We start from the raw sequence: 13,642 nt of genomic DNA, 5'->3' as shown, positions 1-13,642 counted from the left end.
GTGGAATGAGAGGAAATATTTGCATAATATATGTTTGACAATGGGTTCATATTTAAATACATATAAGGAACTTACACAATTCAGTAGCAAAAAACCCACAAATAGTCCAATTAAAAAATGGGCAAAGAAACAGACATTTCTTAAAAAAGGTTGCCCAAATGACCAGCTGATATGTGAAAGGTGCTCAACATCACTAATCATCAGGGAATAAAAGCAAAACCACAATGAGATATCACCTTACACCTGTTAGGATGTCTGTTATTAAAAAACAAAACTGAAAAAAAAAGACCAAAAAAAAAAAAAAAGAAAGAAAAGAAAATAGCAAAAACAACATGCTGGTAAGGATGTGAAGAAAAGATAACCTTTGTTAGTGGTAATCTAAACTGTTGCAGCCATTATGGAAAACAATATGGGTATTCCTCAGAAAACTAAAACTAGAACTGCTATATGATCCAGCCATCCACTTCTGGGTATATATCCAATGGAAATGAAATCAGAAGAGATATTTGCACTCATGTTTATTGCAGCATTATTCACAATAGCCAAAGTATGAAAACAACCTAAGTGCTCATGGATGGATGAATGGATAAAGGCAATGTGAGATAGATGTACAATAGAATATTATTCATCCTTTAAAAAAAAAAAAGAAGGATCATGCCTTCTGTGATAACACAGATATCTCAGAGGCTAAGTGCAGTAAGACAGAGACTGAGAAAGATGCTGAATATTATCACTTACGTGTGTAATCTAAAAACAAACTAACAAACAAATGTACAGTAGAATCATAGTTGTCAATGGACTGGGGGTAGGCAAAAGAGGAGATGTTGGTCAAGGGGATACAAGCCTTCGGTTACAGGATGAATAATTTCTGAGGATCTACTGTACAGCCTGTTGACTGTAGTTAATAATACTGCATTGTATACTTCAAATTTGCTAAGAGAGTAGAGCAATACACACATGAAGGTAACTACTGAGGTAATGGATGTGTTTAGATTGTCAAAATTTCATAATGTACATGTATATCAAATAATGTTGTACACTTTAAATATATATAATTTCATTTGTCAAAAACAAAAAGCCTCCCCTGCCAAACACACACACACAGACATACACACACAGAAGGCAGACCAGTCTTATTCAGAATAAAAAGTGAAATTCTTTCAATAAGCTCTTTCACAAAACAACGTGGCATTGAGAATTGATTAAACTACATATTTAAAAAATTGAAATAACCTTGGAAAAAATTGCGAATTACTTATTATTGCATCAATCAGCTTTTAGCTGTGTCAACAGCCCTACATTTTGTCTCCAGTAATGTTTTTCTATATTATCGTATATGTATTTTTATTTTCTGATGTGTGTATTCTGTATTCCATTTCCAGATGTGTTTCATTTGGGGGTTATTGTATAAACAGGGCCCTAAAAGAATCAACTGTGTGTGAGAAAAACAATATGATGAACCAAAATAAAAATAGTATCCACTTAGGTAGCATTCGTTTAGGCAATATTATGGATAGCAATAAAATTCTTATACGAAGATATATATTTGCCAAAAAGGAAACTGGTCCCTTTGCATCCCAGACCAAAACAAACTTTATTGGATTATTATTTTTAAATTTCACACATCTTATTTTTTTCTAGGTTCTGCACATTTTTTTTTTTTTTTTACTTTTTTTGGGGGGAGGCTTCTAGGATGTCATAAACAGCAATAGTTTCACTAGATTTTGGAATAGGTGTAAGAATATATAGGCTACAGAAAGCACACACAAAAGCCAATTTCTTATTGATTTGATAATCTGTGGTTGGTTTCACCATTATATACTGATTTTGTTGAATATCATTGTGCTCATAGGATCGTGAAATTTGGCATGTAATTTGTATCAAAAGTGTTCTCTGTCTCATTTTAAATAGCAATAGCTATAGATTAATCACATAACTCTATATGGAATCGTATTAACTGCAATACAAAACTATCTCCACCAACATGACTCCTAGTTTTGGAACTGAGTTTTGAATGGATTATGTTGATGTCCAGAGAAAGATCAGAACTAATAAAAGAACTAGTTGTCATTAATCACTCTCTTTTCTGCAATCCCATAGTACTTTATTAGTTCTTAATTTAAGAACTTAATTCATTGGGCTTTGATTTAGTATAATTTCTCTGCAGGATCATCACCTCCCACAAACTGTGAGTTTCTTGTATGGTGTCCTGTTCCACTCATCTTTCATATCCCACATCTATTAATAATTGTTCACATATTAAATGGTTATAACTCAACAGAATACTTTTTTTTTTCCTTTTTCTTAGAGTGTTCTTTTTAAATTTCTTCCAGAAATTTGGTACAACTGTACAAAAGTGAAGATGACACAGAAATTTCAAAGAAGATTAAGACTCACTGGACTTCTTTGGGCCTAGAAGATGTACAGTTTGCAAATTACTCTGTGCTGCTTAATCTGGCAGGCCCTTCTGCCAGCTCCGTGACACTGCGCAGCAGCGGCCAATGCTTTCATCCTAATGGCCAGCCCTGCAGCGAAGAAGCCAGAACACATAGCAGCCAAGATCTGCTCTACTCATATGCAGCCTACTCTGCCAAAGGAACTCTCGAGGTAATATGACCATTTGTCTCTGTCATTTATAGTGAAATGGAATTAGAAAACAACAGCTTTCATCTAAATTGAACTAACTGGCAAGATGCAACATAAAAAAGTAACCATTAAATGTTCTCAGTGTGGAGGTGCCAGGGAAGAGGAAGGAAGATTTGGATTGGCTGACCTTTTCTCTTGTCATATTTTAAAAATGAAAGCATGTTAGAAGACTTTTATTCCAATGTGTTGAATATGTGATCGAGTTATTCACATTTTTCTTAGTTGGTATAGGAACATGTTCATTTTATTTTGGGGGGTTTGGAAGAGGCAAATTTTAATGGATTGATATGGACAGAAGGGATAGAAATGAAGGCAGTTGTGTTTTGAGATCGTGTGTACACCTAAGTAAGGAAGTGGAAAATAGATGTGATTATTCACAGATTTAAGATTTGAAATATAGTGCTCCTGCTATCTTGATGGAAAACACAGGAGATAAGGAGCCAGGTATAGATTATTGCTTTACTGTTTCTAGCTTAGCTAGTTTTTTGGCTGGTGCTGAAGGGCATGCCTTCTAGAGCCACATACATGAGTTTCAAATCTCAGTTTCCTAATTACCCACTGTTACTTACCTATTTAGGGCTGAGTTCCCTCATCTCTGTGATGGAGATAAAAATAGTTCTAGCTTTATAAGGTTGTTGTGAAAATTAAACTAGTTAATATATGGAGACCTTGGAGAACAGAGCTTAGCCCACAGTACGGACAAAATACCAGTTAGATACAATATATAATTGGTCCTGTTTCCTTATTTAGGAATATTTTCTGTCTCCATGTAAAAATACCATTTTAATAAGCATACTTAGTTTTTGTTTCACAAACCTTTAGATTGCCTCATTTAATACAAATGAAATAATTATATGTTTCTGATTGTTGTTAATTATTGGCATAGCTTTTTCAGACTGTTAACTCTCATTAATACATTAAGTATTTAAATCATTTGAAGTTCCTTCACAGATACATTCATCATTTTTGTTTTTCGTTTGTTTGCTCTTCATTTTAGGAGGAGGGTGGGGAGTGAGTTCTTTTACTGGTGGTTTAGCATTTGCACTCTGTTACATCATTCTCTGACTTTTAGTAGAAGAACTGCATATAACTACTACCATGGAAAGCCTTATTATTAATTAAAAATTAATATAATATTAAATGTCTGTAGTATTTCTAGGGCAGGACTCATGTAATTTGATTTGATTAATATATTACTATTTCTGGTTAGGCTATGATGGGAGAGAGCCTGCCAGCACCTTTTTGTTGGTTCAGAAGCTCTAGTCTCAAGTCAAGAGTCTAAAGTTATCCCACAGATTTTCTTCAGATTCCCCAACTTTCATTAGCCCCCATACATTTCCAACACCCTCTCTATTCCCAGTTGATTTAGCCCAGTAATCTCCTTGCCTTGAAAACAAAACAAAGCATGTCCGAAACACAGAACAACAACAAAACCCTCAGGAGCTTGAGTGGGTCCTTGGAATACATTCCTCAACTATTTGCCTTTCAATTTGCTTTGGCAAATTACTTACTATTCCTTGACCTAGGTGATATGGAAAATCTATAACATCACAATTTGCATCCCTCTTTCCTCAGCAGGCCCTCTGATAATCTGCTGGGCCATTGGATTGTTTTTTTGTGTTTCTCTGTAGCCACATCTCTGAGAATTTTCTACACATTTGTCTCATCAGTTATAGATGTTTCAATTTCCATTGTTGCATGTAAAAGAAACCAACGTCTACTATAGAATCAGAGAACTACTTAAATGCCCTTGAAAACATAAGTCATTTTGGGACCATCTACCACTTATAAATGCTGTAAAATCTACCATTTTTAATAAAGAAAGTTTTGAAGAAGCTGCTAAAAGGGAAAAATAAACTTTGCTGGTGATGTAGAAATATACTCTATGGTTGAAATACAGACCTAAATTAAAGGTAATAATGTTAAAGGAATTAAAATGCAATTATGGATAAAACAAACACTTTGTATTTGAAGAACATAATTTGAGAAATTAACCATGCAAATTAGATGAAGGCACTAACTATAACTATTTTTAGAATTATATTAATAATTCAAATCTATTATACTAAGTACATAATAATTTAAATATTTATATTGATAAACTTATTGGTTGATTTTTTTAAATTTAAAAGATATTAGCATTATGATTTTCAAAAGCAAAGTAATTTCTAGGTGATTACCTTATATGCATGTGGAATATTTGCATATATTTTATATATAAGTTTTAGACTGATGTATTATTGAAACTCACATATTCTAATTAATAGAGTGCGGGTGATTTTCTGTATCTCTTCAGACCACTCTTAATTAAAATCAAGCTTGAGAGGATGCTGCTGATGATTCAGGCATACCTACTTTTTGATTTTGAGTACATTGTATTTGCATGAATTTCTATCAGGCTGAGCCATTAACAGGTTCTTAAATTATTCTAGTCTGACTGCCAGCAAAGCTCCCCACTACTTTTGCTTTTGACAAGGTTATTTGTAGAAGAGGAGTGCCCCTTTTCTTTGAAGAGCTGTCATGTCCATTCATCATATGACCACTTTGTATAAGCTTCCAATTCTTGCTTTCTGGTAACAGTCTAAACAGCATTTGTGATATCTGAGATCTACTTTGAAAACCTACTTAGTGCCAGCATGATGGATGGTGTACTTTGCAACTTCTTTGTAATTCATTGTGTGCTAGAAAGGTGACATTGTTTACCCCATCATAATGACAGGTGGGTCAGTAGAAGGGTCCTAAGGAGAGTTGTCCTGTCAGATGCAAAATACATATTAAAATGGATACATAAATAATTTAACATGAGTGAGGTTAGCTTCAGGGAATAAACAGTGATTTATATTTTTATTAAAAGATAAATATCAACTATAATATCATCATACTGTTAAAGACATTGGTAGTGAGTGCTGACAATGTCTAGTCAGTCTCATAAATAGAATATATGGCCTTATGTAATTTCTGTGCTATTATTTCTTTTGTCCTTTGTGAAACCCACACAGATGCAGAAAAGCAAAGGAAACGATTAATATTTAATATAGGTTGGTGATATTTGAGTCTGTATGTTTATATTTTTGAGCAGAGAATTTGTTTTCATGTAAATATACTTCATAGATTTGGGAATATTTTTTCTGTTAAGTATTATTTTGTGTCTGCAGTAAAAACAAATAATATAATTTTATGGAGAAACTTATTTTCAGCAGCTCATTAGCCTTGTACAAGATAGATTGTCATCAATGCATTTATCACTGTTCTGTTTCTCAGAGAGCCTAGAGTTGCACCCTGCCTTATTAGCTACACAAGTGTGGGTTGGTCATTTTAGTTCTCTAAGCCTCAGTGTTCTTATCTGTATAGGGGGAAAAATAATAGTACCTCAGTTGGTTGTGGGAACGAAACGATACAAACCATGTAGAGTGCATTGAGTGCACTTAGCACTCTGAAATTGCTAGCTGTTGTTATTATGTGATATAAAATAAACACATTTAAATGGGAGGAATTAAAATATGAGAACTATACAACATGATTTGGAAGTACAAACTTCGTATCATATTGTCGAAATGTAATCTTCCTGTCTTTTGTTTAATATGACAAATATTAATCATTAGGGAGGAAAATGCCTTGTTAAGTATGAATAAATAATAAAGTATGTATAATATCTGATTATTTTTTAATTTTAAGCTAAAAGCTCAAAGAAACTAAGAGTAAATATTTAATTTTTGAATGCAGAATGAAAAATCATGGCAACATAGGCCTGAAGAGCATTGCTTGTCTTCCTTTTGTAAAATATCAAGCCATAGTATAATACATGAAATCTAAACAGTATGTCAAATTGTATCAAGTAGTCTTAAAGAGAAAAAATAAAACCACTGCATGGAGTCCTTGGAGAACTTATGTCTATTTTCTCATAGTTAGGAAAACTTTGTCTTTCTCTTTTAATATTCTCAAACAAAAGCAAAGTTATCGAGTGTTATGGCAAAAGGCAGAGCTCTATATGTTTGGCTCTGAATGCTTCCTGTTATAGATTTAAAAAGATTATCAGAAAGCTAAATAAAGGGAGTAGAATGGAATTGCATTATTTAAACTTTTGTTGTTTGGGTAAGAAGATGAAGCTACTGTCTCACTAACAGAAAAATGTGATCTTGGTACAAGCAGTTTTTCAATGTTGAAAATGACTTTGCATTTTATTTGTCTCCCTTCTTTTTTTCTTGTGGAATCCATCTTTTGGTCAACAGTGCACAACTGTGAGATAAATGGGTGTGAACACACTTGTATAAAATGTTGTTATGTTTTAAAAATCTGCATAAAATTTCTTGGCCCAATATGATCTTCTCTTTCTGGTTTCTTGAGTTTGTGCATGAACCAACTTAGTTAACAAAACAATTCCATAATTACTGCTTTTTTATTTGAACATAATAACCATGAGTTTAATTTCCACATATTAAAGTACATTTTTTTCCTGTATTTAAAATTTAGACGGAAGCATTTACAAATACAGAAGTGACCTATCACAACATGTTGTCCAGAGTTAAATCATTTGTTAGAGAGGTTACATCTTCTATTTGGGAAAGAGAACAAAAGCCCATTTTACGAAATAAAAGTTTTGAAACAAAGATAGTTGAATTCAGCTAACTGGTTAAAGTGCAGTGAAATTTCTTTCCCTCTTCATTAAAACAAATATGGCATTTTTAGTGAGAAAGTGTTTGACTACAAAGTTCTAATTTGACTAAAGTTATTTCCAAGGATTCTGAATCATCATAATTAAGTGTTATTTGACAGAAAATTCTAGGTTGGCATTTTTGTTTTTAGTTTTGACATGATTTAAAGCATGCCACTTACCAAGTTAAGTGATAATGTAACATTCTTAGCAAATTTAATTTATATTTTAATCTCCATAAAGTACTAGTATTTAAATATCTACCTTATGAATAAAATTTACCTAATTCCAGTAGGTGCCGTGAATTTAATTTATTCAGAACTAGAAAGATCTATGGAAAAGTCAATCCTGAGGTTTATGTGCTATTTCAATACACTAATGTAATTGATTTTAAAAGAAACAGAATTCTGTCACATTACTTTCATGGCCTCCAGGAAGAATTCTCTTGAATGAATTTGCAACTCCTTCAATATTCTTACCTTAATAAGTTGAGTATCATTTGTTAAATAAAGTGCCCTGTGATTATTAACTTGTTTCCTGTCTCACTAATATAACAAACATTCAGCAGTCAGCAAATGCATACTGGATGCCTCTTAAGTGCCATTTATAGGGGACAAAGTGATCAGTAAGAAAGCTCTAGACACTGTCCACATGCAGCTGACAGTCTAATAGCAACAGTTAGGTAAGCAATTGTAAACTGCGTGGCTTGAAACTGCTGTGAACACTAGAAAGATATTTAAATATTCTGAACTCTAGTTTCCTCATCTATAAAATTGGCGGAAGTACCTCCCAAATATGAATGTGGTGAAGGTAGACTGAACACAACAGATATGATCTCCTTAGTAAAATGTCTAGCACAGAGGACATAAATTGTTAAGTATCGATTTTCTTTTTCCCCTATATCATGTCATAAACCTGTGCCCACTTCAGTCCTCCCAGCCCTCCCTTCCTCTCTCTTTCTCAAAAGCCCTATGTTCAATTTCCAACTTTCTAATAGCTGATGGTTTTCTGTGAACTCCTCTTGTCCTTGTTTCTCTCTTGCTTTACCCACCTCTTCCTTCCTTCTTCTTCTCTACTCATTCTACTTTGCCAAGACCTTGGCACCAGCTGCAACCTGTATCTCTCACGGATACCTGCTTCTTTTTTTCAGCCACCTAGGAAAGCCCTGAGTAATACATTGCTCTACCATTTAAAAGGCCAGTTTCAGGTGCCCCAGTGGTGTGCAGAATGGTTCAAGTCAGCTTGTTCTGGAGAACGGAAATCAATTCTGTGAATCTTTCCTAATTCTGGTTTGATATTTAAACCACAAAAAGTTGTAAATGCTAAACATCAGGGAACACCCTCCCGCAACATACACACTGAGATACATTTTACTAACATACAACTTCCCTGCACTCAATACGCAGCAAGAAACTGTTTTTCCAGTTACAGTATGGCCACAATATTAGGGTAGGGGACATGGAGCCAAGAACAATACCGCAGAGACCACTCAAAAATCAATAACAATATTGTAAGGGGCAGAGAACTTCCTTCTGGTTTCCATCTGAAAGGGGAAGCCCTTTAGATAAACTTTACCTTTCACACAGAATTAAAGGAAGATCTAGAGCTAAATTCTTTCCAAGAATTCCCTCAAACTATCTGTCATATATAACCTCTTCTGGGATACTTGGAACATTTTGCAAAATAGCAACTGATCTCCCATCCTCTTTCTCAAGCAACTGAGCCTGGTCCACTGGCTTCCTGCCTGGACTCTCAGCATAGTGACCCTGCATCTGGATTGCCCTGCACCCTGATGCCAGAAGCATGGTTGAGTCATTCCAGGTTACTTATCTCCAAAGCAATTAGCCAGTGCCGCTGCTGCTATTTTTTATTTCATTTCAAGGATCTTATTCCTGATTTAAGGCAGGGAAACAGAGTAAGTAAGTTAAACATGTGGAAAGTGATGAAGTTGCAGAAATTCTCATAATCAGTTATTGCTGATATTCATGGAAATGTCAATGGAGTAGGATTAACCTCTTTTACATTACTTTGTAGTGTCCATTCTCATGATGAGAAGGAAGAATCTAGATCCAGTTTCTCTATACTACTTTTGTTTCTAGGACTTGTCAACCGAATTGAGCCAAATCTTCTTTTCAGTTTATAAATATTTTTAAGTCTCCTTTTTGGTAAAATCAGACCAACCAACCAACCAAAATACTCTCACCCCTCTCAGCGGTGTGTGTACCAGCTAACTCTTGCTCCAAACTGTTGTATATCACCTAACTGTTGTTCTTTCCTTCATTGATAAATTATGAAATGCCATCCCTATCTAATCTCTACCCCATAAGCAGAAAATCAATAACTCCCTATTTCAACGTTTCAATGTTTTACTCCTTAACATATTCAATGTCTTTGTTTCATTTGATTGAGCTCGTCACTCATTTGTTCTTAACTTCTGCCAAAAAAGTTCTTTCCCCAGGTGAGTGCATGGCTTCTCATTGATTGGATATGATCTCCATAGCAATGCCTAACCTGACAACCTTATTAAAATAATTCCTTATCACCCTCTACTGTATTACCCCTTCCTTGTTGTTGTTAGGGCATATCATAACTGAAAATCTTCTGACTTGTTAGTGTCCTTGTTTACCTTTTTATTGTTGACCTAACAGGAGAAAGTCACCAGAGCATGAAGGCACCTTTTGTAACTCATTTTCTTCCATAACTTCAGAAACGAAAATATAACTTGACACATAATGTGGTCATCATGTCAGCAAGCCTTGCATTTATTATATCATTGTAGCAAAATACTTTTTCTAGCAAGTGTATATATTACAGTAAAAAAAAAAAGTGATGAAATTGACAAGCCACCACTTTATCTGATCTTTTTCACCAACAACAGCAAAATGGATTTGTGTCTCATGCTTAATGCTGGATTCAGTTAGAATGGACTATTTCAGCACACTAGCTGGTATCTCTTCTGATTGGTTAGGAGTGCATTTTAACTGATTAGCACTTGCATTCCAGTTATTAAAGATTTTCAATAGTTAAATATTGTTTAAATAATTTATAGTTTTTAAATATTAATAATTATTTAACATTAAGATATTAAATGTTTTATATAGCTCCCTCTTAAGCCAACCTCAGTTTGTCTTCATTAACTAGATTACCATCCTGAGAAGGAGTTTGAAAAAGCGGTAAATGATTAGTGATGTCTGCCACAGGAGTGGGAGGAAGCAGCATTGATTTTCATGCTCTGGTATGGTGTGGTTTTCAGGATAATATCCATGTGATGGAAAGCCATTGAACGAACTTGAAAAAAAAAGTACTAATACAATTCTAGCAGTCTCTGAATTTTGAAATCTTCATAAATATTAATATATTAATGCCTTCTAGAAAAGACAGAGGTAAACATGGGAGAACATTTTGATTTTACAAGTTTTTAATAGACATGAACATTAATTTGAAGAGGATTCAAAGCTAGATTACATAAGTTAGTAAATTTCTGAAGTAAAACTTGTATTTAGGTGACTAGTATTTCTGATGACACTGTATTTTGTCAGTATGCTTGGGTTTACTGTTTCTGACTCTGAGTAGAAAATTACTGTTTTAGTCAAAGCAGCAATGCTTTTCAAACATTCTGTACATTCAGAATCTATTAGAGAAGAGCTAAGAGGATCCAGAGTGATTGATTTGGTTGAAAACGTCAAGTCTGAAAAATTGGAAAGCATACACCATTTCATAAGCATGAATAATTTTTGTTACCTCAAGACAGAAGAGAAACTTGGCACTGGATTGTTCGTCACTGTGTAGCACAGGCTACCCACAGATAGATGGCTCTGTTTAGTCTTCTCTGACCTAGTTATTACCATGATTGTTCTATTTTTTTTTTTTAATTTAGCTGACCACAGAAAATAACAATTCTATTCATTTCTCTTAGTTATTCCTTTCTGTTGCTTCTGCTCAGGATAGTCTCACCATTTCTGTGTAGAAGCATAAAACCACTGATATAATAGAATATCACTTTTTAATATTTTGAGTTTTCGTTATTGCTAATTATCTGGTTTATGATTCCTCCTAATCACATATTTTGCCACAAAAGATAATTGTATTTTAATATATAGTGGTTATTTCTAAACTGTGCCACTTTCTCTCTTAGCTGCTAACACTCTCTACTGTCATTTCAGTACTTTAAAATCTTTAATGAAGTATAAAATATTTGTTTTTTGTTACAGTTGTTGCTATCGTTTTATATTTCTTGTTCTTAATAAAAAATTAATGCATAGAATTTAAATAAAAATTAATGTTTTTCCCCCAGGTTAAGTAACAATAATAATAATAATTAAAAAAAAAAAAAAAACAGAGCTAGTCCATTTTACTTTGCACTTCTCAGTTACCTCCTCCTATGTGTCAGGGAAGTCCTCAGTGGAAAAAGCTGGTGCATACAAGTGTATAGTTCAACAAGTACATAGGTTCCTGCTCATTTGATGCTTTCCAAGGGATTAGTCAGATGTAATTTACCCCTTGGTATTTGGACATAAATTAAACATTGTACCTCAACTGTTTGACTGGATGATTTTCTAGTGTGACAGAATACATACAATAAGAAAGGTCCATTGTAGAAACAAGAATGTGTGGAAAGAAATGGCTTGACATTTTATCATATCATTGTATATTGATTTGTGTCTTAGAAAAATTCAATGTGCTTTCTTGCAGCTGTGATTTTTCAGTTTGCTTAAAGGTAAATAGGAAAGACTTTCAGGAAAGACCTGATTCAAAGACATCTTTTGAAGGCAAAAAGATACATTTTTATTAGCACCTGTCAAACCATGAGAACACTGATTTTTGTAATTATTGATTTTTAATGCAGAAGCCAAAATAAATTTGTATAATGATGCTGTATTGAGGACTATTTTTGTGAAAAATGAAAAAAAAAAAACCCTCTTCTTATGTGTTAAAATGCTTGAATCTATCGATGTGCTATTTAAAGATCATTGAAGAGCTCTTTAATTAAAATTGCCATTATTGAGGCAAGTTATCGCTATTTTCCAATAATGTAAAATAGTATTTTTGTAACTCTCACACCTTTTGGTTTATATATAAACAAAAAGTGGAAGTCTAGCCTACACTGTTTCAAACCAGCATGATCTTCCCCCAGCCTCTCCTAAGTATGAAAAATATGTTCATTAATATAACCAATTGAGTAATATTCTTGTTTTAAGATGATATCAGTGAATCACACATAATTAGTAGGTGTCTTAAAAATTTAATTGAATAATATGAATTTTCTCATTTTTTTCAGTGTGAAGATTATTAATATTATGTAATAATTTATTTAACTAGGATTTTAAAATCATAAATCCATAGTTGTTTATATTGTAATGGTATTAGCAAACTCAAAAATTATATTAATAAGCCTTGCTAATCACATTTTTTTTTTTTAAAGATTTTATTTATTTATTTGACAGAGAGAAATCACAAGTAGGCAGAGAGGCAGGCAGAGAGAGAGGAGGAAGCAGGCTCCCTGCCGAGCAGAAAGCCCGATGTGGGGCTTGAACCCAGGACCTGGGATCATGATCTGAGCCAAAGGCAGCGGCTTAACCCACCGAGCCACCCAGGCGCCCCTGCTAATCACATTTTAATAGGAACAAAATTATTATCCAAAACCATTCAGACAGAAATGTTTTTTTTTTATATATATGTTTATTTGACAGAGAGAGATCACAAGTAGGCAGAGCAGCAGGCAGAGAGAGAGGGGAGGAAGCAGGCTCCCCGCTGAGCAGAGAGCCCAACGCAGGGCTCGATCCCAGGACCCTGGGATCATGACCCGAGCCGAAGGCAGAGGCTTAACCCACTGAGCCACCCAGGCGCCCCCAGACAGAAATGTTTTTAACAAGAAGGTTTTCTTAGGTAATCCATTTGAAAGTATAGCTCAACTTTTCAGAGATACTATATAAACTATAATCATTTCAATTTAAGACCAATAAGCCAACAATATATGCTGCATATCTGGGTGAAGGGTGAGAAAGCTGCATGATGGACTTCACTGAGGAAAAATGTTATATGTATATAAAGAGATGAGTCCATTGAGGTCCTCAAGAGAGTCAGAAACAAATCACTATGGGATTCAAAGTAGAGAAAGTCACATATACTTGGGCAACAGGGAAATACAGTTCATCAGAAGGTAACATTTGAAAAGGTATCAGTAAAGTTTTGTATCAGTAAAGTTTTGCCAGATGCAGTTGAATGGAATGGTTAAGGAAATATTTCATGCCAGAAATGCTTCCTCTAACAGATTTGCTGGTATCTTGGTATTCACATGTGCTTCTAAAAACAGAATTCTCTCTTCATATGAGTCTTCTATGGAAA

General features: G+C 34.0%; 1 protein-coding gene across 2 annotated transcripts in view; it reads left to right on the top strand.

Annotated features, from left to right (window-relative positions):
• LOC111148153 (N-acetylated alpha-linked acidic dipeptidase like 2) overlaps positions 1–13,642 on the top strand; it is a 1,315,835-nt gene that overhangs the window by 764,210 nt on the left and 537,983 nt on the right. For both annotated transcript variants that reach the window (XM_022504603.1, XM_022504596.1), the window contains one exon: positions 2,334–2,607. In XM_022504603.1, the coding sequence (XP_022360311.1) occupies positions 2,334–2,607 (274 nt within the window). The remainder of the gene's footprint in view (positions 1–2,333; positions 2,608–13,642) is intronic.

This window comes from Enhydra lutris, unplaced genomic scaffold, assembly GCF_002288905.1.
Source record: "Enhydra lutris kenyoni isolate GAN:26980312 unplaced genomic scaffold, ASM228890v2 scaffoldscaffold2, whole genome shotgun sequence".
Taxonomy (NCBI): domain Eukaryota; kingdom Metazoa; phylum Chordata; class Mammalia; order Carnivora; family Mustelidae; genus Enhydra; species Enhydra lutris.
The sequence above is the reverse complement of the archived record's forward strand: the minus strand, read 5'-3'. Positions and strand labels throughout refer to the sequence as shown.